Source organism: Aspergillus karnatakaensis (genome assembly GCF_047715665.1).
Source record: "Aspergillus karnatakaensis strain CBS 102800 unplaced genomic scaffold BJY04scaffold_37, whole genome shotgun sequence".
NCBI lineage: Eukaryota > Fungi > Ascomycota > Eurotiomycetes > Eurotiales > Aspergillaceae > Aspergillus > Aspergillus karnatakaensis.
Window position 1 is genome coordinate 313,979 of NW_027395749.1, and position 27,541 is coordinate 341,519.

Genomic DNA, 27,541 nt, shown 5'->3' on the forward strand with positions numbered 1-27,541 from the left:
GATACTCCGGATGACGGAACTTTGCCCTACGAAAGTACGGGTCGAGTATACTTTGTCGGAGTACGGGGTAGATTGCCGTCATAGTTGGGGTGATCTTTGGTCTTTGAAGGGCATTGCTCAAGTGTCACCTCATGGCATACAATCTACGTAATCTCTGTGTCTTGATGCTGTCCGTAGATTGCATCGCAATAGGCTACAACGTTTAGTCTTGCCCTCTATTGGAAGATTACACTAGAATCAACAATAGAATAGTGGCTGACAATTTTCCAGTGCGATGCGTCTATTCGCTGGCGTTGAGTATTAGTCTTATATCAAGCGAACCATGTTAGGTTTTGTTGGTGGATATCTGGTCGAGGAGCGAATACATACAAAAGCTCCGAATGAATGTGATGGGATATGAGATAAGCGCCCATTATCTGAAGACTGTTTTTACAACAGACCACAATGCCGTCTCCATACCTTCTTCAGATCATCTGGGGATGTTCCTATCCCCCGTTGCGGTGGAGGCATTACGATTCATTCGCGACTATCTCTTATGACTCCCAACAATTCTTGCATCATAGCTCCATCCGATTCGCCTCACTCCAGACTCCAGAATAGTCAGAGAGCAGTTTACTTCGTGGTCGGCCCCATCCTCCATCCTTCCTACCCTTTCAGGCAAACGGTACATATCCCGGACCAGGGAGTATCATCTTAACTGTATCACCAGACAAGCACAGAGCAACTAACGCAGACTACTCGGGTAGCTGCATCAAACAAGAGAACTAGCCAGTGACACTCAACCTTCACTCTCACCAAGCCCTCCTCTCGATAATTTCCGCCACATCTGACTGGACGGATCTTCCCGGTAGTAAGAGGTCGGGTCAGCAGGTGTGCTGCGTTATCGACATCACTTCCCAGCTTGTTTCTTCAGGAGTTGATGGGCGAGAGTCAAGGGGGCAGCGCTGCTGATGCAGGGTCGTGCAGGGGCGCGAGGGGTAAGCTGTATACGTAACGGGATATGAACCTGAATTTGGGATCATGATTCCATCCGAGAGACTGTTTCTCTTGTAACCTTAGCAGGTGCCATTCTATTCAAGGTTTCAACAAGATAGATGGACGTTGATGTTGTATCAGGCTGGCCCGAGCACCGGTGGCGAAACGTCCATGTTGGATCTAGATCTCTGTACACGGTACAGTGTCAGACTAAACTCAACAAGTTCTAGAAAAACCTGTCCATATCTACGGAGTATCATGCGCCTTAGATCACATACATTAGTACGAGGTAGGATTGTGGAGTTCCGATGCAGAGTGCCGCTGCCCTCTACGACCGTATCGGTTGGCTCTGGCTCCAACATCTCCCTCACCAGATCGATATACTCAACTCACGTCGGACAAAGGATGCACTGCACACTGCACAGCCTACCCCCCGCGCGCCCCTCCTCGATCGCGCCAGCGACGGCGATGAGTCATGGACCAGTGAAAGAGCCCATCGAGCATAGCCAAGCTAGGCAGACGGCGATAGCGCAAAGAAAAGCAAGAGAGGCCGTTTATGCTGTGTCCCGATCTTTGTGCTCTTCATGACCAGGCAGCTCTCCCGAGACGGCCATTGGATCGTGCAAGCGCCTAAGGATGGTCTGGCCATGGGTTGGGGGTTGGAGCTGGAATGGACGAGCCAAACGGGAGCGATGAGGGTGCACGGCCCTAGGTGATCGACCCGGGTTTCCGCTCGCTCAGGTGGCCCGTTTGATCAGCTGCCATGCCTGAGGGACTTGGCTTGATTATTAGCTCTGGTATGTACGGGATTTAGTGTTGTGGTTTGGTGTTGAGACTGGGTTGTTTTGGTGTTGGAGTTGGAGTTGAGAGAGCTAGGGGTGGGGGGTTGTTATCGTGAAGGTGTAGACTGACTCGTGGCGGGTAATGAGATTCTGGTGTCTTGTGGTTTGTACTTATTCTGCTGGTGTACCTATTCTGCTGGACTATACTTTGGAACGGTAGATGCGATGGCAGAAGCTTGATCGGGTTGTACAGCTAACACGATCACCCGCTCGAGGAGAAAGACTGCCAAAGTATCTCTTACTCTTGATCACTTTGCCTCTTACAATGTAGCTGAATAGAGTCTTGGATAACCTCATCCGTGCGGAATGAAGCGCTTTAATATACACCTCGAGTAGTGTTGTCCTGATCTGCCAATCAGATTATCGGGTTATCAAGTCGAGAGTCTCGACTATAGATCCCTGTTTCTGTCTTGCATTAGAGAAGTATTTGCCATCCACTAAGATCATTCAGCTGCCTTGTGCAGAGGCAAAGCAAGACAGTCCTATAGTTAATTCACTGTCGATGGAATCAATTTGATCAGATTCACTCCTCCTCGAGGAGCTCTACCTTTTGAGATACTCGAAGATCATACCTACTTGCAGTATGTCGTCTCACCTCGGAATGCCCATGCAACGACGTTAAGGTGACCAACGCTCGTCATCGGCCATCGCGGCACTTATCGTGGAAGAACCAGAATCCTGCATTTTCACTTGAATGGCATGGACAAGCCACAGCCGAGAAACCCGCTCCTTCAATCCCTCGTGTTGGCCACTTCTTCCGAGATCCTTCCGAACTGGCTTATTGTCAGCATCGTGCTGAGGCGACGCGGCTCTTCTTAATCAAGTCAGCCTGCCATGATTTCTTTTGCTGCCTGCAGTTTTTGGTTGTGGATGGATGCCTGTTAGCCTTTGGGTTCTTGCAGTGATTCCAGAGCAGACAATGCAGGGAAGGTCGGGAGCTCGATCGGCCTCGCTCACTGGACTATCGCAGAACTTACTCACAAAAACCTAGCGTTCCGCGCTACCCGGGAGGATCATGAGTCGCAACGCACAGTAGTAGTTTATCCTGACAAGATTCATACATATAGCCAAGTGAGTCCCTCTCTCTTGAGAGCCTTGTGCATGGCTTACAAATGGGTGCATCGCATCAGCCAATCAAAAGCCAGCGTGGCGCAACCTCCGCCTTGATTGTGTTCAGCAGAAGTTCAGTTGTGACCCCCTCCTTGGGCGCTTTCACCAGACGAATCCTTCTCTCGTCAAATCTCTCCAGTTTCCTTTTCTTTGTCTGGTCTGGTGCATCGTCCTTCTCCAACCTTCGTCTCCACTCCTCCTCGTCCCTTCGGAGTTGCTGTTAGTTCTTTGCCTCCACCCAATAACCTTGAATCCTCGACGCTGCTTGCGCAGAAACTCTGCACACAGACACTGCTTGTTGGTGTCACCCCCCCCGGAGGCTGTATCCACTGATCGGGTCCGTCAGCAGGAGCTTGAAGCATTTGTTGCTGTTGCTGCTGCTGCTGGTTGTCTGCCTTTTGCAGAAGTTCTTCCCCTCTTCAGCAGGCTGGGACAGTTCAGCCTCGGTGGCGGTGCCCTTATCAGCCACATTTTTCTTGATTAGTCACCGGCAACGTGATCTTCCCCTCTCGCGGACAATCAATCAATCAATCAATCCAGCTCTCTTCAGTGAAGCCCAGTGGCCATCAGCCATCCACCACAAGCATAATAATCTCTTAAGGTATCACTCCCAGACAACTGATTTGTCTAATCCCCGTATCCCCGCTGATCCGCCCTTCCTGCCACCTTCCAGTCCAGTCTTACCCAGTCTTACCGCACCCCAAACTGCATGCGAACCCGCGACACGTCTGCTCTGAGTTGTCCGAGGACCACCTGCATCTTCGCCCTTCTTGCTTTCGCCTCGTTGCAGTAGCCCATCACCATCACCGCTCCTCCCCTCTCGGCGTTTTGGCTCCTCGCGCGTCGTTCTGACCCCCCCGCGGCCTCGCGACCGCGTTTTCTCCCTCCCTCCCCGTCCCTCCTTGGCCCGCCATGTATGGCACCTCCCATTCCGTTTCCGCTCCGATGAATGGGATCGGAGGGGACCTGGTTGATGGCTCGGGCACCATCAATCCTGCTGCTCTGAATAACCCAAATGGTATGTAGCTACTTTTCTTTTTCTATCTTCTTTCCATCTATATGTTATTGTTATTGTTGTCGCGAAGTCGCGATCGCGTCATCATCTGTCATCTGGAGGTCCACGGTCTCTTTTCTCACTGTCTGTCCGTCGCGACGACCTCCAACTGACCCCTTCTAGTATCAGTTGTTCTGCCGACATCGCCGTACGGAGCAGGAGCGGTCGACCCCAGCGCGATCCCTCGTGGTGTCAAGCGCGGTCGCACACCGGAACGCGGACCTTCTCGCGATGAAGAGCCTGATGACGGTACGTGCGCCGAGTACTCTGCGCTTTGGGAGTCATCCAAGTCGCCGGAGCTACTTGAGCCGCTTCGTCTCTTTGCTTGTTCTTGACTTGTTCTTTGTCGCGCATGCTCAGTTTGTTTATGCTTGCGACGGATGCTGACTGCCGGAGTAGATGATCAAGGTCGCCGGAAACGAGGACGACCTCCAAAAACCCCACGCCCTTCGACGGCCGGTGACCAAGGTTCGCCGACGAACCCTCAGTTACAGACCCCCCGGATGCAGACGCAACAGCTGCAGCAGTCTCCTGCCAACGCCTCGCCTCCGCTAGCTTCGCCTCCTGAGAAGACAACGCCGACCAAAGCGCCTCTCGTCAAAGCCCTCCCGACGGTGAGGGATCATACCACCGACCAGCTAAACGAAGAGCGCGATGAGTACATTCCTAAAGAGTTTGACGAGGCCGGTGAGAAGAAAGTGGATGCCAACGGTTACCTTCAAGGCGGCCGCGAGTACAAGTGTCGGATATTTACTGTCCCACTGCGAGGGAAGAAGCTGTTCATGCTAGCGACCGAGTGCGCGCGTGTGCTGTCATACCGTGACTCGTATTTGCTCTTCAACAAGAACCGCTCTCTGCACAAGATTATCGCCACCCAGATTGAGAAAGACGATCTGATTCAACAAGACATTCTTCCGTACTCCTACCGTTCGCGCCAGATCGCCATTGTGTCGGCGCGATCGATGTTCCGTCAGTTTGGCAGTCGCGTCATTGTCAATGGGCGACGGGTGCGCGACGACTACTGGGAAAGCAAGGCTCGCAAACAGGGTTTCACCGAGGATGATCTCGCTGGGGAGAAACGGCCTGGTGGCGCAAAAGCTCGCGAAGCTGCGGCGGAAGCCGCCAATGCCGCCAACCTCTTGCCAACATTGACCCACGGCGATGTCATCTACAGCAATGCTCTGGAGGCTGTCCCCGGCGGTGCCCTGTCGCAGCAGCTCCCTATGATCATGGCCACCACCACAGACGACCCACGCTTGCGAGAGTTCAACAGCATTCCCCGTGCTCGACAAGAGTTGACCGGCCAGCCGCATCAAGATCGCCTACAGCCCAGCAGTGCCGCTGAAATTCTGAACCAGGCAACGCACACATCAGACTTCAACAAGATCTTGACAAGTCAACGCGCGTTTCGTCAAAAGGGTCTCAGCGAGTTCTACGCCCAGCAGCGTGATGTGCCGGTTACGACTGCGCAGACTCAGCCTGAACCTACCACATCTGTGGCGCAACCGCTGCAGTCGCCTCGGCTTTCGACTGCTGGTGTTTTGAGCTCGACTCCGGCTCAGCCGAACATGATGCCGCAAGCTCCGATGATGCCTAGCCAAGCCGGGTTCCAGCCGCCAGCCATGCACCAGCAGCCATCTGTGGCGCAGTCGCCAATCCGTGCCATGCCTCCGGTCCGCCCTGAGCTCATGAATCAACGATCCAACCCGGCGTTGACACCACAGGCTGGTCCATACGGTTATCCGTCGCAACAGCACCAGCAGATGTGGGGTCAGCCGCCTCCCCAACCTCAGCCTACCCCTTTACAGTCAAATCCGCAAGGCATTCCCCAGTACCCCTCTCAAATGCAGCCGCAGCCGGGGTCCCAACCGCCACCTCAGCACCAACAATCTCCTTCTCCTCTCACCCATAACCTGCCGCAGCAGCATCCATCTCAGTCTCCTCGCAACCAGGTCCGCCCGGCGGTGCCTCAGATGCCGCAGTCGTACGCCATGCACCATCCGCAGAACCCTCAGCAGCAATCCATGGCGTCGATGGGCTTCCCTGGCGGCAACGGCCCGTACCCTGCGATGGCTGCGCGGGGCATGTACCCTTCGCAGCACGGGCCGGCCGGCCAGCAGTTCATACCTGGCAATCCTCAACAGCCTGGAATGAATATGGGCATGAACCCCGCGATGCAAGGCTGGCCCGGTCAACCCATGCAGCCGGGTCATCCACAGCCGGGGTGGTCTGGCACTTATTAAATCAACATCGTCTTTGGCGTTCAGGAGTTGAGGTGAATCTCAACGTTCTGTTCGGTTTGTCTCTTATCTATACACTGCCTGCCTTTTCCGATAGGATGATACTTGCTCGCATTTCATTGAATACCCATTTTATACCCGTGCTGTTTGTTCGGTTGTTTCGGAATAGGCAATCTTGAATTTCCGTTGTGCATACGATAGAGGACTGATCTGGCCTGGCCGGGCCAAATAATTGGTAGTTTTTGTCACCTGTCTGTCTTATAGGGTGGCGTTCTCTGCGTTCTCTTGCATCGATATCATTCTTATCTTCTCCCCTCTCAGTCAACGTGACTGCCACTTGATACCTGCCTGCGCTGCACTGCACTGCACTGCACTTACATCTATCTGCCTGCACCTATTCCCACTGTCATGATTCACGTTCATGCCTGTCATGTCATGTCTATAATCGATTCACTCAAATTGACCTAACTCTTTAGTAGATTACATACATTTACTATTACCATTACTCATAGATTAGGTAGACCAAAGAATACACTTTCCTCAAGAAAGCCATCACCCTCCACGCAGTCCAGTCCAGCCCAGCCCAGACATACCCCCTTCCCCAAGCCAACAATCACTCAGAAATCCTAAACCGCCGTCTGCGTCGCAAAAACAGGATATCCACTCGTCACCGGCGACCCTGTGGCACAAACACAAGCCCCCTCCGTCGACGTCGTCGGCGGCTCCGTACAGTACGCACTCTGCGTCCACACAGCCGTAGTCGTCGGCTCCGCCTCCTCCACCTCCTCCGCCCTAATCAACACGGGGATAACCGCGCCAGTCGACAGCCGGAACGGCTGGTGCCCGATAACCCGCAGCAGCGAGGTAATCTCGCCGCTATGCGCGGTGATCGACACAACAAGGTTCTTCTTCTTCGGCGACGGAGGCACACACACGCCCTCTGGCTTCTGCACGGGCACCTGGACCTGCAGCGAGGGCTCAAAGATATCATTCAGGGCGTCGCGGGACCGCAGATCCTGCGCCTCGGACGTCTCGCTCGTGACGCCAGTCCACAGCTCATCCTCCTCCGTGAATCCCTCTTCAAACTTCCACGTTGGGAAGAGGTCAGCGATGTAGCTCTTGCTCCGTCTGTGGTTGCACGTGTGCATGCTCATGCCCTCCCGGAAACCCTCCTTCACGGTGGGGAGGAACTGCTTCGCGCCGGCCTGCTTGAGGGGCAGGTGGGCGAAGGTGATGTTTGCGGTTTTGAGCGAGCGGGTCATGGGCGAGGAGTAGTAGGAGTCTGGGAAGTGGATGGCGTGCTCGGCGTACTGGTGCAGCCAGTATTCGTGGGCGATGTTGGCCTGCTCGATGCCGTTGGGGGTGAGGTCGGCGTCGAACCAGGTGTGCGTGCTGTTTCCCTCTAGGAGGGCGTAGAAGCACTGTTTGTGTCGCAGATGGTTAGTTTAGTTTAATTTACTTTTTTTTTTCTTGCGTTTTAGTGATCTGGGGGGGAAGGGAGGGGAATTCGGGGACGTACGTTCCACGCGGGGGTGCCGAAGTAGCTCTCTGCGGCGTTGTGCCAGCCCTCGCCGTGGCGGCCCATGAAGAATAGCTTGTAGCTGGTGGACTTGGGGGAGTTGGCGTTCAGGTACTCGAGTTGGCGGTGGAAGCGCTCCCATTGCGAGAGGCCGGAGATGTCGACGGAGGAGGCGGACTCGTAGTCGTAGTCTCGGTCGATGAGGCCGAAGTTGTGGGAGGTCTGGTTTTGAATTAGTTTTGATTCCTCGCAATACTATCAGGGAAACGTACGTAGTCGTAGGTGGAGGGGTCGGTGGCAGGGTCATCCTGCTCAAAGTAGCCCGTGACGGTGGTATACTCAATGAACTTGGCAGAGGCAACACCCGAGAGGGCGAGGGTGGAGAGGGTTGAGAACTTCATCTTTCAGATCTGATGCTCTGTCTGTGTGTCGATTCCTTCTTTTTGCGGATGCATGAGCTGCTTTATAACATTTTGGTGTTTCCCCTGGGCAGGCAAGCTTGGAAAAACACAGTGGTGGAGATGAAGCCATACAAAGCTCAGTAGCTCCCACGTGGGAGGCCAAGAGCGGGCTGATATTACCGTGGTATAGCTCCCCCCTCCGGAGGGCTCGGCTGGCTCCACGACAGTCAGGAACACACGTCAACAGGGTAAAAGCTCCGAAATTGGACCGTCGTTCGAGTAAGTCGTCTAGATTATGTATTAATATAATAAGGTTAAGTAATATACGTTAAAGCCTCTTTCCAGAAGGAATGATATGTCCATCCAAATCCAACCGTCCAAATAACCGTCCAATAGAAAAACCGCTTCAAAACATGCAAGTAGACAAATCCAAACACCGTCGAAACACCATCCAGAAGTATATGTGGCAAGACCTTTTAGTAGAATACAGCGAGAATCGAAAGTAAATAAACAATCAGCCGAAATTGTGAGGGGTCTGGTTGTTCGCAAAGGTATACGCCTTAGGTTTATGAGTGGGCAGCTGCTGTGCCACGAACCGGTGCGCTTCGTCTTGGTCCGGGAACTCGTACAGATGGAACTCGGGCGCCGCCTTGGCACCGCCCGGCGTGTGCATGTCCGCGTCGAGGAATGGTGACCCTGACGCCCCACTCGGCGAGTGGCTCTGCTCGAGAGCGTGCTCGTATGATAATGAAAGATCCACTGGGCATTGGCTCTGGAAAGGCGCATCCGGTGAAGGCATGGATGTCGCTTCCCAGCTTCTTCCGGCCAGACTGCTGTCGCAGCTGTAATCCGGGAAGGAGGTGAAATGAGCTGGAGCGGACATCGGCGGTGCGACACCCTGATATTGGTAGGGAGAGATCATCTCCATACCTAGTGGTGTGGCTGGTGGCGATGCAATGTTAATCTGCATCGGCTGCGTTGTGGGGAAGAGGTGGCTGGTCGGCTGAGCGGACAAGCAGTAGCTATCGGTGCTGGGAGTGTTGGGGAGCAGATGGTGAAGATCCTCAGGAGTCAAGGGTGTGGGCGGCGCTAGCGAACTGGTCGTGACCGGCTGCAGCATGGTAGATAGCTCCGTCTTTGCAGAGCTCAGCACGCCGGCCTCGGTAAAGGTCGACAGGTTCAAGGGCGACCGCTGCACTGAAGCTTTCCGTACACCGGCATATCGAGAGTTGAGGCACTGCGCAGATTTGGATTGTTTCACCGTGTTGTAGCTCGGCACTCGTGTCGTTGGTGACATCGTACCACTGCCAGAAAGCATTGAGGATGATCGGGAGGTGCCGATGGCAGCAGGCCTCGGCCGCTTGCGGCGGGCAGCAAGATCAAGCTCCTTGCCGGCCTCTTTCCAGGACGCAGGACCGTCTGTGCGGTTGCCGAGCTGCGAGAGACTGGGTGATGTGGTGATACCGATCCCCTCGAGAGAGTCGGCGAGCATATCCGAGGAGCCCTGTCGCGCGATAGCCACATCCGCTTGCAGAGCGTACTGCATAGCGTTATATGGAACACCCGCATCACTTGATGAGTGGAAGTCAGAGATAGTTTGTGAGTTGTCCAGCAGCTCCGCCGAGGTTACAGAGCTCCACATTGCAGAATCTGCGTCTGTGGGCAGCGCTGTCGCTGGGGAGACCGATCCGTCCATGTGCGTGTGGCCATCCGCGCCATATTGACCAGCGGCGGCGGCGTTCAGGGCTCTTTGAAGCGACGCGAGGCTAGCTTCACGCGCGTCACTACGTGCTTGCTGCTGCTTCACGGCAGAAGCGTTGGATGGTTGTTTTTGACTGCCAGCAGACTCTGAGTTTGGGGTAGAAGCTTTACTGTCGTCCGACTTCTTCTCCTCCTGCACTTCGTTGGGATCTGAGTCTGAGAGTTCAGATTTTCCCTTGGCGGCCTCCTCGGCCTCCGCCTTTGCTTTTTGCATCCGCTCGTATTCCTCCTGTCTCTTCTGCTGCTTCGCCTTGGCTCGTCGGTTCTGAAACCAGTTCTGCGACAGTTAGTTAAGCACGTCAATCGAGACCAGCACACGTACAGCTACTCTGGGAAGGCTGAGGTTTGTTTGGGCGGCCAATTGACGCTTGACATTGCTGCTGGGCTTGGGGTGGGCCTGGAACTGAGCCTCCAAGGTCTCAACCTGGTCCTTGGTCAACCGTGGGCGCGAGAGGTTTTCGGCATATTCTTCATAATCCATGATAGGTTGGTGGTAGTAGTCGACCATTTCAAAGTGGGGGTGAGGGTAGAGATATCCGTCCATCGGGTGCATCATGGTCGGGTGAACCATTGACGGATCATAGGCAAGGTGTTGCTCCATTGGCACACCTGGGTGGCCAGCGAAGGGGTATGGATGGTGGATGTAGTTCATAATCGCAGTGGTTGAGCCGAGCGACTCAATGGAAAAGGTGTTTGGTGGTGGGACAGCAATCGGGATAGTTATAGAGAATGTTTCGTGGTAGGAGTAGCGGTCGGTGATGTAGAGGGAGTGATAGTGGAGTAGAGGCAAGAGAGTGACTGGAGCTGAAGTGCGTCGATATGTATACTTGCAGCAGAAGATGTGATTGAAGAATCAAGCGTCGAGACGGCGAGAGGGCCAGGTATAAAGTCCGAGGAGGAGCTAATAAAGGAAAGGCAGAGAGTGACTACTGTAGGTTGCGGGACTGCAGAAGCAGGAAGCAGAAAAAGAAAATAATTAAGGGCTGGAATTTAAAAATAAAAAATGGAAATGGAAAGGGTAAGGAAAAAAAAAACAATATAGGAGAACGAAAGAGGCAAAGGGAGTGTGGTGGATGTGAGAGAAAAGAAAGACTGGGGGAGGAGAGAAACAGGAGAGAGAGAGAAAGTGAAGATGGAGAGAGGAGGAGGAGGAGAGGAGAGGAAACAGTCAGTCGGAGCCGGAGAGAGGCCTGAGGGAGAAAAGTTCCATTGGATGATCGACAGTCGGAACTGGGAGAGAGGAGAGAGGGGAGGATCGGTGCGTCGAGTCGTCGACCCTCTCTGTCTTACAGAACGCACTCTGCTTACAGGCCAGACGCGCAATTAAGGTATTCTAATCAAGCTGTTGCTCTGAATACCGATTTTGTTCTGGTCTACACTGTCTGAGCGTCAGTCAGTCCAGGGGCCAATTCTCCCGGACCCAGCATGTTGGCCTGATCTTGGCCCTTTGACTTTCCCAGACTCCAGAGAGCTCTGCCCTGTGGCGGTGACCGTACGACACCTTCTTCTCGTTTAGGTTTCTGCTTTACCCGTTCCTTTTTCTGGTTTAGGATGTGCGCTGCTTGCTTTTTTTGTTGTTATCATCGGATCCATCTGGGTGGTGCTGACCCGCAGGGTTCGTGTGGTTCTTTTTCGAACCTTTCCTTGCCTCTGCCGTCTGCTTCATTACTGGCAGAAACAGTACGAAACTACTCAATGTATGCAAAACACTGGAGGATGAGTATAGAGTCTTCGGACAGGAGGAGTCGGCGGAAAGCCCAATAAAGGGGAGACAGGGGCCTTTCGAGTGTGTTCTGGAAAAATCCCCCCAATCCTCTTTTTTTGGCCGAATCCTTTTTTTCGGAGTAACAGACGGGTGATTGACGAAGAAACTGGAATTGCGACGAGTTGGAGATGTTCCCATCGAGCTTCCTCAGTTCCTGCATTAGCGTCGTCTTGCTAGGACCAGTGATCGTTCGAGTTGCGGGATGCGTTGTGAAAGGCAGCGTATCTTGATGCTTTAAAAAGTTAGTTACCGCAGGCGACTCCGTCAGCGCGCAAGTGACAATCGCAGTCACTCAGAGCTTCACGATCCTGATCAGTGATCCGGTTGTTGATTCGGTGGGCCGAGGCTGTCGAGTCCCAGGATCTTGGGAGAGTCTCCATACGAGTCCATCCTGAGGTCACGGGATACTCAAGTGATAGGCTACATATTCTGGATCTGGTTAGCGCCTCGGGCCGGTGCCAAGCAAGACTCGAGACTCGACACTGGACAGAGCTCGGACTCTCAAGCTGTGCTGTTGAACTTGCAGACTGCCACTTCTTCCACCACAGCTGTTGCGAAACAATAATAACGACCGATGCTTCAACTTGGTGGGTTTCGTCTGCCCTTTTGTTGTCCTTGGTGACATTCAATGCTTGGTTTCAGAAACCAATAGTCTCCGCCGGCGGCGAATCTGAACCCGGAGGCTTTCGAGGGACGAGGCTCGCCGGTCCAAAGGAGAGACTTCAAGGCTTAGTAGACAGCCAGTCAAAGTTCGTGTCCTTTAACTCATTTGAGAAGGTACAGGATCAGTTTCTGCTGCCCATGATCTGACGCTTGAATGGACTTGACAGCCTCAGATCACTGATCACTCTTCCATTGCCGCGTGGAAAATCAACACTACGCCCGAGTCAGTTGGTCCCCCCAGCACGGATCGCCAGCCATGCCTGTCATCATTCTCACGCGGTGGTCCTGGTTTCCCGGGTCTGCCAATCATCCAACGGCCTGAGGGGGATCCAAGCTTGGGGCATGACAAAAAAAGTTGAAAAGGAGGATCCTGCTGCCCTGCAAAAGCGTGGCAGGCGGGCAGCACAAGCCAAGCCCCACTAAATTCAATAGTCGACAGATCCCGTCGATCAGGACCCGGGATCTGTCGATTCCTTTCTTTACGCCCTCTCGAATTAAGCGCTGAGGCACGCCGGTATCGCAGGTTTCGGTGTGCTGGAAGTGATTACTTGTCGAGTGACGTCGAAACTCCGTTCGTGATTCGTCCGTCTCAAGTCAGCTTCGAGACAGTTTGCTGAGTGTGCTGAGTCTGTCAACTTTTTCAAGCTCGGCGCTAATGATGACACCGGCCGACCGCCCGCTCCAGTCCACAGGTTACGCAACAGCTGCCCAAGACCAACCTCCATGCAGCGCAAGAGGCCGCTTCGAATCCCGGAGATGTGAGGGGTCTCTTTGGTTCGGAGCTATCATATGCTGTCCCTGCGGGGCTTGGTTTGCAAGTACTCGAGCGGTTTATGCATGCATTCGTTGATTCATGCTTCTCCGGTCCCTCGTTTGATCTAGTCCGCCGCAAGACAGATTGACAACCCAACGCTCCCCTCAAACAACCGGTAGAACTTTACCGGCATGTTGGAGCCGGGCCAGAGGTTTAGAAACATTGAACTTTTAGTTTCTTTAACATGGGGAATGCTAGTCCAAGTTTGATCCAATAAATGTTTACGAAACACCCAGGGACCCGCCGAGAACATGGATCGCCCTGCTACTGGTCCCACGGTCACAAAGGTACCATATTCACATTCCCCGGAAGAGCTCGGTCTTCGTTTCATCCAAGTCGCGACGCGAGTACAGCCAAACAGAACAGCGTTCACGTGCATGGATGCGGTTTCGCGCGCTGAGAGTCTTGAAGTGTGTGAACAACTGCTTCCTTTGAACTTGGAGCAGTGCCCTCTGGGCCAATGAACTTGCATACAGCACTGCAACTGTAAACCTTCTTCCACCGCAAAACCAATCAGTATTGAAATCACCATCAATCACAGTCCAGGATGTGCCCCGAAGTGCATCTAACAAAGCAGAAGACAAGCTCTACACTAGACTCCCGATGGCCTTATTCCCCTGTGATCATCCTGCAAACAAAGCGCACGTCCCAAAAAGGTTGAGGAGGGTTGACCTAGAGGCTAGCGTGCGAAGGGTCCGTTGTGTTTGAAGTGGGAACAACAGCATATTAACTTTGTCAAGAGCTGAAAATTGAAGGCCCAACTGAGGATATTCCCGGAACATCAAGGTAGCAAAGCTTCGAAATCTGGTCGCAAGATGGGTTACCCACAGAAGCTTTGAAGTTTCGGTTCCCCTGACTTTGAGGCCTTGAAGGCTTCGCTCAAGACTTGGATCCAACCTTTTTCAGTACTCCATACTCCAAATTGAGCAAGTGGAATCAGGAAGACGTTCTGCGCTAAATCCAGGTAGGCCTAAAGCTACGCCTTGGCGCGGAGTGATCTGCCGTGATTTCCATCAGCCATCCATCTTGATCCTCATCCTCCCGTACCCCTGGGTCTGATCATCGTCAATCGCTCCTTGGACGTTATCCGAACGCACATCATATGATGCAACCGTATTCCCTAGAACCATGACCTCTGGCTCTTACACCGACCGAGTTATACCGTGAGCTTTCTGTGACGGGGTGGGGGTAATCGTCCTTTCCAGATGTGAGCAAGCCGATGATGTAAGAAGGAACAGGAGCTTATCTTCTACTCCGGCCACTCCTACAGGCTGGGCGCGGAGTACACATTCAATATCAAAGCGCTCTGTAACGTTACTGCCTAGCTCGGGGTCGACCGTCGACGAGACCAGCATACAGTGCGACGAGAGGACTCGAAAGTCCAGAGAGGCCCAGCTACGCCACAAACCAGTCCCACAGGCGAGAGCTCCTGTGCAGTGATTTTTGCCACCACCATCAAGAGCATGTGGCGGTGCGATTGCTGTTGCCCTCAACTACCGTTTTGGTGTTGGCTTCCTGACCGATCTCTCTGCAGGGTCATGATAGCCCCAGGCAGCCCAGAGGGTCATTATATGAATTCAGACTGAGATAAACCTTCGGAGATTTGTCATTTGCGACGATAGTTCCAGTCATTAGGCAGCGGATTCAGCCACTCGAAACACAAGACGCCGTCTCGACCCTCAATATTCCTTTTGTCAGTCTCAGTCTCAGTCTCAGTCTGCTGGTTGACTGGGCCGTACAACGGCGCACGACTCTCGCAGCGGCTATTTTTGCCTACAGTCTCTTTGCCAATTTGCATCGAGCACGGACATCAAGCTTCGAATACATGCGATGATGATGATGCTGAGTAGTTACTCATGTCATTCTGCTGCCATTGCAGCTTGGAGGCTGTCCTTCCGCGTAACTTGTACAGCAGCAACGAAGGGTGCACACAAGTGCATTGGCCTTGCGAACTGCAAAGGTCGTTCAACAATTGCCACCGGAAGTAAAACCGATGCATCTTGTCTTTTTTTTCTTTTCACTTTTCCTCTAAATCCTTGCTTTCGAGTCGCCAGTGTTCTTCCTTCGTTTGAGCTTACCTTGAATCAAGAGTTTCGGGGCTGACCGAGTCGAAAGCGTTACAAAGAGGCTGTTTGAACAGTGGAGGGGCACCACCACACCATGGAGGATTATCCATCTTGCAGCATCCCTTGCAGATGGCGTTGAGTTGCAGATTAACGAGTCGTTACAATGCAGAACGGATCCATCTGCCGATCTAGTCGCGTTTCTGACTCGAGGTGCCGGCAAAGAATCCGACACATCAGCTTTCCAGAACCTGATCGCCTCTCAATCAACGAGCCGATCGCCTTCGCGGATGTCCTATCCTTCCGCCACGAAATGGTAGAACAGATGCTCTGCATGCTCGTGTAGGAGAACACATGATGCTCAAAACAGCAATGGGTGCATGATTGCATTTCCGACCGTCTTTGAGTGGTTCACAACAGCTCGGTCTGTGTTCCCGCTTTGCTTTTTCTGTGGTTCCTCGGCTGGTCCCCTCCGCCTTTGCAGGGACCGCGACTATGCAACAGTGCATCTTCAGTCTTTACCGTTAACCATCCGTCTTGCTCCGACCATCGTCAACATCAAACATATTGAGTGAGTGCTCTGAAGTACTCTGTAGAGTTTTTACATTTGGATCGGGTCCAGCTTATCGGTGAGTTCTGCTTCCGCTGCGAGTTTGGAAAGCTTCTGATATATTGGCATTTTAGGTTCAAGCTCTGGGTCTGGCCATCGGACATATCAAAAAAGGGTTAGAAAGCGGTGATAGCCGATCCGCGTCGCTAGACATCGGTGAGTCGGCTAGGCTGTCAAAAATTTAGCTTACCCCATGCTTCCTGGCAGCGGCTGCATGAGATCCGCTTCGACAGATGCTATCCATATACTAAGTTGTTGTCGACCACACCGCTAGATGTGTCGATATAAGGTTTGAGCGGAGAGCAAATTGGGAGGGCTCGCATCGGTACAAATTTCCATGGCCTCCCGCTTCCGCTCATGTAGCTTGCTCATACTTCACCATTCTATCGAGGGGCCTATTTAGACAAGGGTTCGACATACTCAGCAGAATGTTTGCCCCTGCCGTATCTTGGATTTGATTCTTCACGGAAGCGGGTGGAGGAGCCCGATGGGAAGGCCTTACCTTCATGCAAGGCGTTAAACATATACTACTGCACACGTCATGCCCAAACATCCAAACACGGAAGTCTATACATACTAACGCTGTCTATCCATATAGCGTCTACTCATGAATCGTATCACTTGGCAAAAGAGACAGGCAGGAGAAGCTTCACCGACAGACCCGGTTGTTCAGATCAAACAGCTTTCCCTGGAGTACCCCTTTATTGGAAAGCATTTTGAACCTCCAGCTGAATCTTCCCTTCGGCGACTCCCTTCACGTTAATACTCCTGAGGTCCTCCACTATCACATCCGCGCCAGCCTGCTGGAGCTGCTCCAGTGTGTGTGTCGTAGTCAAAGCGATAACAGTGAACCCGGCAGCTTTGCCGGCCTTGATGCCTGACGGCGCGTCCTCAAGCACAACAATGGAGGACGAATGTTCCAGATTCAACCTCTTGCGGCCGAGCAGATAGCACCGCGGATCAGGCTTTCCCTGCTCCACGTCCTCCGCAACGACAAGGATGTCTGGGTGTGTGAGGTTCAGGACACCTAGCCATCCGTCAACAAGCGCGCGTGTGCCCGATGTCACAACACCCCAATTCGCGCCACTTTCTTCGAGGGCGGAGAGGAGTGCGCGCGCGCCGGGGATCTCAACGGCATCGGAGCCGAATTCTTTTGGAATGAGGCCTTCGATGTAACTGACGTCTAACATGGATATGGTTAGCGAGTGGTGTGATATACCTCCCGGGTAGACTCACACTCCCAGTTAGCCTTTGCAGGGTCATAGAGTTGTAGCGTGTCGATGCTTCGACGGCCGTGAGAAGTCGCTAGGATTGTATTCGGGTCGACGCCGAGTTCAGCTCCGATCCTGAACACTCATTTAGTCAGCCATGGTTCTTATTTCCAGGCCTTCCCCTCTTTGCTCAGCAGATGCGAGGACTCACTTGTGCCAGTGCTTGACGATAGCTACAATAAGATATTCAATCAGTCTCACGAACACAACAACAAGCCGCGCATAGTAGTCCGGTCTGCCATGCAAAGTAGAATCACTTACCCTCCGTCGAGTCCACAATGGTGCCATCAAAGTCCGAAAGTAGGCCATCGAAAGTAAGTGTTTGAGGAGGGGCAGAGAACGCCATGGTGTCTACTCCGTAGTCTATACGCAACGAAACAACGAATCCGTTCAAGGATGAAACAAGCAAGTCTATACCTCAAAGAGTATCAAGAGAGAAACGAACGACAAGAATCATCAGGCACCGCAATAGCAAACAATAGAGGGGTCAAACTTATACCCCCCGAATAGCCTTTCCGGGGGACCGGAGATCGGCGAAACCCCCACTCCGGTTATCTTAGCGCGGGAAATCCTCAAAAAATTGTTCCCAGACCGAGTTTTGGCGGCGGAATTCCGTGTCCAAGATCATTACTCTGAACAAGGTGCAAGATGGTCAAGTTGGGTATGTTCTTTCTTGGAATTCAAGATAAGACAAGAGATCTTTTACTGACTGGATTTTTTGCAGGAAAAAACTCCAAGCGGACGCCTGTCCGGCTCCGACACAAGATCGAGAAGGCCTCCGCGGCGAAACAGAAGAAGCAGAGAAAGCTCGCGAAGAAGGTAATTCCTCCTCTTTTCCCATATTGACTACCGAGTTTGTTTCAGTAACTGATTGCAATGTAAAGAACCCAGAATGGCGCTCCAAGATCAAGAAAGACCCCGGAATCCCCAACCTCTTCCCGCACAAGGAGAAAATGCTGCACGAGATTGAAGAGCGCAGGCGCCAAAAGGCTGAGGAGCAGGAGCGGATTCGCGAGGAGGCTCGTCTTCGACGTATTGCGGCTAAGCAGCAGGGTGGTGAGCAGGCTGAGAATGCACCAGTCGGCCAGGTTGATATCGAGGGCGATGATCTGATCGATGATGAGATGGATGAAGATATGGGTGATGACTCGAATCCGATGGCTGCGCTGCTTGCTTCGGCGAGGGCCAGGGCTGCGGAGTATGAGGATGAGAGTGAGGAGGATGAGGACGAGATGGATGAGGATGATGATGAGGATATGGATGGTTTGAGTGAGGATGAGGCTGCCGATGAGGACGGTGTGCCTGCGCTGGTTGTTGCGGGTAAGGAGACTTCGCGAAGAGCGTTTGATAAGGTCTTCAAAAAGGTTGTTGATGCCGCGGATGTTATTCTGTATGTGCTTGATGCGCGTGATCCTGAAGGAACACGGTCAAAGGAGGTCGAGCGTGAGATTATGGCCGCGGATGGTGGCCAGAAGCGTCTCATTCTCATCCTAAACAAGATCGATCTTGTTCCTCCGGCTGTCCTGAAGAACTGGCTGATCCATCTCCGCCGGTACTTCCCTACCCTGCCGCTCAAGGCTGCCAACGGCGGCGGCAACGCCCACAGCTTCGACCACAAGCAGCTCACCGTCAAGGGCACATCAGAGACGCTCTTCCGCGCGCTCAAGACCTACGCCCAGAACAAGGGCCTCAAGCGCGCCATCTCCGTCGGAGTCATCGGATACCCCAACGTCGGCAAGTCCTCCGTCATCAACTCCCTCACAGCCCGCATGAACAAGGGCTCCAGCAATGCATGCCCCACAGGCGCCGAAGCCGGCGTGACCACCAACCTCCGCGAAGTCAAGCTCGACAGCAAGCTGAAGCTCATCGACTCCCCCGGAATCGTCTTCCCCAACACCAGCGAGAAGAAGACCAAGAAGAAGCAAGATGACCAGGCCCGTCTCATCCTCCTCAACGCCATCCCACCCAAGCAAATCGAAGACCCCATCCCCGCCGTCACACTCCTCCTCAAGCGTCTCTCAGGCTCTGAGGCCCTCCTCCAGAAACTCCTCCAGGTCTACGGCATCGCAACACTCTACTCCGGCGCCTCGCCCACAGACCAAACAAACGACTTCCTCATCCAGGTCGCCCGCAAACGCGGCCGTCTCGGCAAGCGCGGCGTCCCCAACCTCGAAGCCGCCGCCATGACCGTCATCACCGACTGGCGCGACGGCCGTATCCAGGGCTGGGCCACTCCCCCCGTGCTGCAAGTCGTCGACGCACCAGCTGGCTCCGGCGCCACTACAGCCACCACAGCCGCGCCAGCCGGTGTCGACACGCGACAGGTTGTCTCCGAGTGGGCTGCGGAGTTCAAGATTGAAGGGTTGTGGGGTGATGGCAATGGAGGTGGTGATGATGAGGCTATGGAGGAGTAGAGTCGTCCTTAATTGGGTTGATTCTCTCCCAGCATCAGCTTCTGTTGTTTTTATTTTCATGTCGTTCGTTCATTTGTTGAGTCATGGTCATGGGATACCAGACGGCGTTTTTGGGTTGATCAAAATAGACGAAGTTAATCTAGTCGTGTCAATTGAGATGAGTTTGATGACATTGTTTTCTAAAGATTAGAAGAGAGTATCTGGAAATTACATCTATGTGGTATGTGGCGGATGGTAAGGTTGTGCTCGTTGCCATGAGGTCGTGTCCTGCATAGTACTAGGTAGTAATTATATATATTCACCTTGTGTTGGCACCCAAAAGAATCCAGAAATTAATGGTAGAGACTTTCGATCTCTTGGTACCACTAGCATATTGAGCTTGTATTTAATTACTGGATCAATTGCTTCTTCACGTAACGCAATCCATATCTATCTGATCGGTTCGTTGAGTACTTCACAGTCGTGGCGGGTCGCCCGGTCACGTGATAGCCTTCCTTTAGGCCACCCAGCATCGCTCAAAATCGACGACGTGAGCCGCAACAAAATAGCATCAGATTTGTGAAGACAGTATTGCTTTACTGCCAACTAGTCCATATATTTTTATTGTGCCCTATAGCTAATTTCCTTCTTATCTACCTCCCCTCAATAACCCCCGCCTCAAGATTCCACATCCCCCCACAAATACACGATCTCAAATGCCCCAACTTATAGATCATGCGAAACGCCAACACCGAGCGCGGCGGATAGATCGCCTCAGAGACTTCGCAGCACCTAACACACCGTCTCCTCAAAATCCCACTCTTCCCTGCACCGCCTTGTCCAACACCTAGTCCCAGATCTACAGGGCCCGGTCCCCCCTTTGCAGTCGCCGCAGTCGCAGTCGCAGTAACGGGCAGTTTCTTGATGATGTCCACGTCTCTTGAGCGGCGGTATGCTTCTGTTTTGGGGTCGTTTCCTAAGCCCACCCAGCTGTAATCGCCCATGTAGATTGCCAGGCGGTCGACTTCCGACTTGAGTGCTGGGATGGTTTGGCGCAGGATTGTGGATACGGCTGTAACGAGGACAGGTGGGATGCGGCTGTTCACGAGCAGTTCCTTCTCTGGGTTTGGCCGCTCGTTGTCGCCGAACCCGGCGCCCGTGTAAGCGTGCTTGACGGCGGATTCGACGCCGGCAAGCAGCTTCTCGTAGATGTCTGTGCGTATTGGGGAGTTGTCGAGCGTCTGGCAAATTTCGGTGTAGTAGACGCGCGAATCGCCGGTTAGGGGGGCGGAGGCGTAGCCAGCGTGGATGCCTCGGAGGCCGCGGCAGATGAAGCGGAGGAAGGCGCGAGACATGCTGGAGAGGATGATGATGAGGGGGAGAGAGATTGTTGATTTTACTAGTTCTGTCAGCTCAAGAGGATTGAGGATGTCATGGTGGACTGACGTTTCTGGGTGAAGGCTTCTTGGTCGGTGATGCTTTCGAATTCGTCTGCTAGGTCGAAGAGTTCGTTTAGGATGTAAAGGGAAAAGTCGAGTGCCCATTTCGTGTTGCCAAGTACCATGCGCACCACATCTAGGAGGGTCAGCGAGCTGTCAGAGTACTTTTATGTTGGACTCACCTGGGTCATGCGGTTCGGTAGCTTGGACTTTGTTGTACTGGAAGAAGAATGGGTACAAGATAGAGGCCTGGCGTAGTGAAAGTATAGCCCATGGAACATTGGCTGCATTATTACGAGCCTTATACTTGCTCTTGAATCCAAGAGCAGCTTGTATGCTGAGGGCGCGAGGGATGTATGGGTGGCTCATCAATTTATCCTGCTCTGTTGTGAAGTTGCAGTTGATGGATAGCGCCCGATAAACTTCATTAATAAAGACTGTCTGAGCATCTGTTTTCTATTAGTTGCCTGTAATGGAACAAGACTTCGAAACTGACCCGGTGATAACTGGCGTATTAATATTAATAAAATATCATCTGTGTTGACTTCGCCGCCGCATCCACGGCAGAACGCCAGCGTCAACGAAGCAATTGCAGCAGAGAATTTGTCTAGGGTTCAGTCAGCTATCCTCAATCAGTCCAAGCATGTCATACTTACTCTCATCGTAGTGGCCGCCCTCTGCGCCATAAGAGTGCTCCATGATCCGCAAGTGTGTCTGTCCATCGCTGTCAAGGCTCACGGCGATGCATGCACCGGGCGAGAAGCTTATGTGAAGTCCTAAGAACCATCAATATGTTTGACATTCGGGCTGATCTGAGAACAAACCTGAAGATTCCAGGGGATAATTAAAACCTGCTTGTGCCAAGCTAGTAACGGTGTTTGCATCGTCAATACCGTCGAAAACAGACATGGTTTTTGGATCATAGAAAGTGATCGAGCTATCGTCGTAAGATACAGCCAAGGCATTCCCATATTCCGTCTGATCAACTGAGATAACATGACGGTCCGATGTGATGTCGTCAAGGCGACGCAGTACTGTTTTAGGCTGCTTGAGTTAGTTGAGTTCACGGCTCAAAGGGTCAATCATACCTTTATCTGAACATTGCCCTTCTTCGAGGCAACTTCATCGAATTTCGGGTGTAGACCTTGAGAGGTGGTTTCCAACTGCCAGCGAACAATGACGCTAGAAGGTACTTGGAGCTGTTGATGGGGGATGATGGTGTGAGGAGGAATTGAGAAGACTGCTACGATCCAAGGGCTTGGCGTTGACCCTGCGGAATTGTCCGATGCAGGAAGAATGATTTGCAAAGATGTAAGGCAATAAAGAGAGCTCGCAAGAGGAAGTTGCTCGTCGGGATTCTCAGCTGCGCGATTGCTGCTCGGTATATTATAAGGCACTTCAACCTTGGAGTGGACAAAGCGGAAGCTCGGGACGGGGTATTGTGGAGGGTTTTGCTTCTGTTGCGAAGGCTCCCAAGTAGGAGGATTCCATTGAATGCTCAATCGATATAGTGATATCTTTCCGCATGTCGAATGTGTGGCAATGAGAATACCGGCCTGGGTCGCTACCAGAGCTGTATGAGTAAGAAGCCTATCGGAGTAGCTCGTATTCTTGAGCTCGGCTGTTATTTCGGCCCATCGGTTATCTGGATTTTGGTAGAGCAGTTTCATAATTCCAGATCTTGTGATGCAGAGCAGCGCTGCTTTATTAGCAGGATGGAAAGGGCCGATAGGACGCCTTCGGAAAGGCGAATAGGCCCAGCGGCCTTGGACTTTGGCTGCTTGGTAAAACGAGTGCACCTAATGCGGTCAGCAAGCATACGACCAAAGGGAGGGCAAAACACATACCGAGCGCTGTTGGTTCAACCACATCATGCCCACAATTTGTGCTCCATCATCGTCTGCATCAAATGCTGCTTGTCGGGCCCCATTTACACTGTTCAGTGCGATGGGAATAGAGCATATGGAGACTCGACCTGACGAATCAGCTACCGCTAATTCTGAGCCGGATTCGTTCCAGCAAAGATGCACCAGAGCATGGCCGTTATGGGTCTCTGTGATTTGAGTCAATGGTGTCTCATCACCCAGCACCCACTTGCCATCTGACTGCTGGCACTGAAGATGGCGAACATTCACCGTGGTTGCGTCTGGTGAGATATATGCGATGCAACCAAGCCTTGACCAAGCAATTTTCCTAACAATGTTAGTGAAGACTTATAGTGGGTTTATATGGGCGAAGCATACTGGTTACACCCAGTAATTCTCATCTCGTCCAACCGTTGGGCTAGTCCTTTGACAGAGGCAGGCGAAGTGTTCGGCGGCAAGCCCAGCTCGAGGGATGTGGACTCGCCGAACAAATCGTCCACATTGATACCATCCTCCATGATCAAGGGCATACTGAGTATACAGCCGTTGATGTAATATTTTGATGTGTATAGTTATGCACGGATGAGTCTATAATAGCATCCAGATATCATAGTGGGTGCGATCCACAGATGCGGGATGGATCACGGATGGCGGAGCAGGGGTAAGCGGGGGCTGCTCTGTGGCATTGAATGCGCAATGAAACATCAGTCAAGCTCAAGAAGCAGCAGACATGATTTCAACTGCACGACTTTTGACTTGCAGATCGCAGTGGTATGTCTGGTGCCCATAAATAAGAGCATTTGCCTGGAGCTAACAACATGTGGAGCAGACCCGCTCTGCTGAGTCAGGTCACGTGTGGTCATGTGCACTCGGTAACCGGGTCAACCGATATCTTGCCGAATTTAGCCCTCTCCTAGATCCCTATCTTCCTGTTGGAAAAGCAAGGCTGTTGTACTGTTATCTTGATCGCAACTACTAAAGGCAGTATTACTATGTATTGCTCGAGAGAATGGCATTACTTGTGAGTTGGTGTCCACAGTATCAGGTTACTCTGCATGAGCGTAAACTTATAGTGGTGTGTACACGGAGTATAGATTCATCTTGCAAGATGGCTCGGCAAGGATCTCAGATCTGCTTCTTAGGTGCTAAAAAGCCCAGCAACTACACAGTTGCTATTTATTGTCATGCACTGAGATAATTAAGTAGTTGGCAAGATATCCTAGTTTTTCACTTCGAGATCACTCCATAATCCATATGCTTCATGATATCAATGGAGTAGAGAGGCTAGTCCTGTTTAGGGGTTTAGCTGCAGGTCCATCCGCTGGCAGGAAGAAACAGGCCAATAAGGGAGTTTTTACTCTGCGACCGAAAACAACCTCAAATCCGTTCGATTCCTCAACACAACTTGATATGGGCCATATATATCCTGCGAAATTGCATTGACCGTATATATAACCGATACCAGCAGGTCAAAGGACACTTGATTCAGGGGTTTACCCTCCAGCATTCCTCTTGGATCCTACTGTATCTCCACTCCCCCCTCCATCTGCCCGCGCCCATACCTACTACTACCTTCAGTCAGTCGATGCTGGAATCCCGTGGGTCAAAATAAACACAGCGGCGGCTGCAAGCGAGAGAACCGTCTTTGATCCTGCTGCAGAGCAAAGCGTGTCTACTACTCTTAGGCCGCCTTTTTCCGTCCCTCGTCGTCTCCTCCTGACTTCATCACTTAAAGGTCGGTCCCCGTCGCAGTCACGCGTGTTCCTCTCGAAATCCCCATCCTCTCGACAACCAACACCGTCATCTGTTCTCTTCTCGTCCCTCTTCCCGGATCTGACGAGATCCCAGAGATTTTCTCTCTTCCCGAACCCCTGGAAAATCCCCTTTCGTCCCAATTGATGTCGGCTTTTTTTATCAAACAATTACCCATGATTTCTCTACAAAGGGCTTTCTAGTTTGTGCTGCAGCTTTTGTCATTTGTTTCGATTCTTTCCTTTACCCATCCCCCTCTCGCCCTCTTATAACCTCGCGTCATCGCCGACCGGTGTCATGGCTCCTCGCAAACCCACCACCACAACCACCACCGACATAACCTCCTCCTCATCCTGTTCGTCTCCGAAAAGCCTGCGCCTAGATATGGATGCTCTACTATTTTCCGACGGCTCAGATCTGAGCTCAGCGCCGTCATCGCCCATCGAGCCTGAAGGGTTCTCCTTTCCCTCCCCGGACGAGTCTAGCGCCGGCCGCAGCCAAGACGACGGCGACTTGCCGCCCGCCAGAAAGAAGCGCCGTGTGGCCGGCCCCAAAGAGCGCCGCACTCAGCGTCTAGATCTCTCCCCCGGCGCCCGCCTTTCATTAGGTGAACAGGATGAACAGATCGACCTTCTCGTCAACACCATTCGTGGCCACCGCAAAATTGTTGTCATCGCTGGAGCTGGTATCTCCACCTCTGCAGGCAGTATGTATTCCTTGCCGCACCCTTCCCTACTCAACTAACCTTTTCCTATAGTTCCCGACTTTCGTTCCGAGGATGGCCTGTTTAAAACCTTACAAAAGAAACACAACCTCAAGGCGTCGGGCAAGCTCATGTTTGATGCTGCTGTCTACCAGGATGAGACGTTGACCGCCACGTTCCAGGAGATGGTACGGTCGCTATCCGAAGAAGCCAAAAGCACCACCCCAACCGCATTCCACCACATGCTCGCCCGACTTAGCAGCGAAGAACGCCTGACTCGATTATATACACAAAACATTGACGGTATTGAGACATCCATGCCTCCCTTGGCAACCCAGATTCCCTTGAATGTCAAAGCTCCCTGGCCAAAAACGATCCAACTGCACGGAAGCCTCGAGATGATGATTTGTCAAAAATGTCGGAACATCAAACAATTTAATCCAGCAATTTTCGATCGTCCCGATCCTCCGGAGTGCGATGAGTGTGCGGTAATCAATCAGCTTCGTATGGAAACCGGACAACGCAGCCACGGGATTGGAAAGCTGCGACCGCGCATTGTCCTTTACAACGAACACAACCCGGATGAGGAGGCCATCACTTCCGTGATGAATGCAGATATCCGCTCGCGACCGGACGCGTTAATTGTAGTCGGGACTAGCTTGAAGATTCCAGGAGTTCGCCGTCTTGTCAAGAGTCTCTGCTCAGTTATTCGAAGTCGCCGGAATGGAGTCACCATGTGGATCAACAACGAGCCCCCATCCGGCAAGGAATTCGAAGACTGCTGGGATCTAGTTGTCACGGGTGACTGCGAGGAGGTTGCGCGGCTCGCCGAACTGAAACGATGGAACGACGATTCGAAGCCCGTCCACAACGAATGCGATTCTTCCGAGGTCGAGCAAATTAAGAGCAACAAGGGGCTGTCCTCTGTTGTCATCCATTCGCCTTCCAAGAGTAGCACGCCTACCAAGGCCAAGAAGATCTCTGAGACTGGAATGCTCACGCCATCCTCAAGCTACGACGGAGACGGAGAGGCGGACACCAAAATCCTCAAGAACCCCGCCAGTAAGGGCCCCAAGCTCCTCGACCTATTGAAAGCCAGCAAGACCGCCGACTCCAAGGCCACAAATGCCAAAAAAGCAACTGCAGGGGCGAAGAAATCGAAACCTGCTCCCCGGAAACCGGCCACCAAGCAACCGGCCAAGCCGAAACAAGCCACCAAGAACACCAAGATCACTACCTTCAGCAAGGTCACAAAGGCGCAGAAGGTTATCTCGGACGAGAAATCCATCAAACTCGAAAAGGACCTCAACAGCAACAACAAGGCTATGCACCCTCTGCCACCAGGTGCAGCGCGCAACAACGGGCCTATGTTCCCGAATCTAGTCTCAAAGGGAGAGACCACTCCTTGCTCGAATCGCTGGCGAGATCCGGAGACCATTTCACCGCAGTCTATCCCAAATGGGATGAGCGATTTACTGAATCAGCCCAGTTCGTGATTTTGATTGAGATCTTTCTATTGCTATGCTTGTCGGCTTTGCTAGATCGATTTATTGTTTGAGATACCATTCATACTAGACCAGGCGTTGGTGTTAGTGTTATGTCTCTCCCACCCTCAATTCGCCATTGTATGCATCGACCAACTAATGCTTCTGATGCGGATGAGATGGGAAACGAAGGAGTTTAGGGTGGCGTTTGTTCGATGCATGAGCATGTGGTTGTGATCCAACTGCGACTGCAAGTCATATCATTCTGTCTGTTCGGAGCATATTTGTTTAATGGCGCAAGACTGGGTTGGAGTCGGGTTGAGTAAGAGGTATTATATTGTTTATGTACATCATACATCAGCATCAGCATGGAGCTTTTCAATTCATGTTCTTTCGAGTTAATCCTCCACATCCACTGGATAGGGAACAGTGACGGTGAGCGTCAGAGTGAAGATCGCAGCGTAAAGTTTACCCCAGACCAATACCACCCCGTAATTGACTCCCGGGTCCATCATCGTCACTTTCTGTATCATCCCCAGCATCAGGATCAACCATGCGCCTTCGAGACCCCCGGTCTAGATCTTCGACTCGGTCAATGTCCTCGTCTTCGCCGGGCACCTCCTCCTCATCATCTTCCTCGTCGTCTTCATCCTCCTCTTCCTCCTCTGTAGCGTTCTCGTCGTGCTCTTCAACTTCAGCTTCCACCTCATCAGCTTCATCATCCTCCTCCTCTCCATCACCACCACCCCCAGCAACCTCCCCCTCCCCGCGCTTCACCCTCTTCACACCCCTAACAACAACTTCCTTCTTCTCCCCC

At 52.4% G+C, this 27,541-nt stretch overlaps 7 protein-coding genes across 7 annotated transcripts; 3 read left to right on the top strand and 4 right to left on the bottom strand.

The window, feature by feature from the left end:
• The first annotated feature begins 3,600 nt into the window (after positions 1–3,600).
• BJY04DRAFT_94086 (putative nuclear localization protein) lies at positions 3,601–6,773 on the top strand. The gene is made up of 3 exons (XM_073721344.1): positions 3,601–3,945; positions 4,105–4,230; positions 4,381–6,773. The coding sequence occupies exons 1-3, from the start codon at positions 3,840–3,842 to the stop codon at positions 6,222–6,224; spliced, it is 2,076 nt and encodes a 691-aa protein (XP_073569376.1). The 5' UTR covers positions 3,601–3,839; the 3' UTR covers positions 6,225–6,773.
• A 74-nt stretch (positions 6,774–6,847) lies between these two features.
• BJY04DRAFT_220157 (histidine phosphatase superfamily) lies at positions 6,848–8,141 on the bottom strand (the record flags this gene model as incomplete). The annotated part of the gene is made up of 3 exons (XM_073716786.1): positions 6,848–7,642; positions 7,741–7,962; positions 8,013–8,141. 3 exons carry the CDS (start codon positions 8,139–8,141, stop codon positions 6,848–6,850), a joined length of 1,146 nt encoding a protein of 381 aa, XP_073569377.1.
• Positions 8,142–8,414: 273 nt separating this feature from the next.
• On the bottom strand, positions 8,415–11,276 carry BJY04DRAFT_193716 (uncharacterized protein). The gene is made up of 2 exons (XM_073711947.1): positions 10,225–11,276; positions 8,415–10,179 (listed from the first exon to the last, which is right to left on the bottom strand). The coding sequence occupies exons 1-2, from the start codon at positions 10,552–10,554 to the stop codon at positions 8,656–8,658; spliced, it is 1,854 nt and encodes a 617-aa protein (XP_073569378.1). The 5' UTR covers positions 10,555–11,276; the 3' UTR covers positions 8,415–8,655.
• Positions 11,277–16,518: 5,242 nt separating this feature from the next.
• Positions 16,519–17,434, bottom strand: BJY04DRAFT_220159 (HAD family hydrolase; the record flags this gene model as incomplete). Its single annotated transcript, XM_073716787.1, has 4 exons — positions 16,519–17,000; positions 17,054–17,163; positions 17,240–17,261; positions 17,350–17,434. 4 exons carry the CDS (start codon positions 17,432–17,434, stop codon positions 16,519–16,521), a joined length of 699 nt encoding a protein of 232 aa, XP_073569379.1.
• Positions 17,435–17,697: 263 nt separating this feature from the next.
• On the top strand, positions 17,698–19,674 carry BJY04DRAFT_193719 (putative GTP binding protein). Its single transcript, XM_073711948.1, has 3 exons — positions 17,698–17,749; positions 17,813–17,907; positions 17,973–19,674. The coding sequence occupies exons 1-3, from the start codon at positions 17,737–17,739 to the stop codon at positions 19,500–19,502; spliced, it is 1,638 nt and encodes a 545-aa protein (XP_073569380.1). The 5' UTR covers positions 17,698–17,736; the 3' UTR covers positions 19,503–19,674.
• A 380-nt stretch (positions 19,675–20,054) lies between these two features.
• Positions 20,055–23,561, bottom strand: BJY04DRAFT_229102 (mediator of RNA polymerase II transcription subunit 16). Its single transcript, XM_073718985.1, has 9 exons — positions 23,164–23,561; positions 22,768–23,113; positions 22,009–22,719; positions 21,745–21,964; positions 21,577–21,696; positions 21,417–21,527; positions 21,103–21,369; positions 20,928–21,056; positions 20,055–20,880 (listed from the first exon to the last, which is right to left on the bottom strand). Exons 1-9 carry the CDS (start codon positions 23,313–23,315, stop codon positions 20,135–20,137), a joined length of 2,802 nt encoding a protein of 933 aa, XP_073569381.1. The 5' UTR covers positions 23,316–23,561; the 3' UTR covers positions 20,055–20,134.
• A 1,360-nt stretch (positions 23,562–24,921) lies between these two features.
• Positions 24,922–26,736, top strand: BJY04DRAFT_208675 (putative SIR2 family histone deacetylase (Hst4); the record flags this gene model as incomplete). The annotated part of the gene is made up of 2 exons (XM_073714017.1): positions 24,922–25,243; positions 25,295–26,736. The coding sequence occupies 2 exons, from the start codon at positions 24,922–24,924 to the stop codon at positions 26,734–26,736; spliced, it is 1,764 nt and encodes a 587-aa protein (XP_073569382.1).
• Positions 26,737–27,541: the final 805 nt, after the last annotated feature.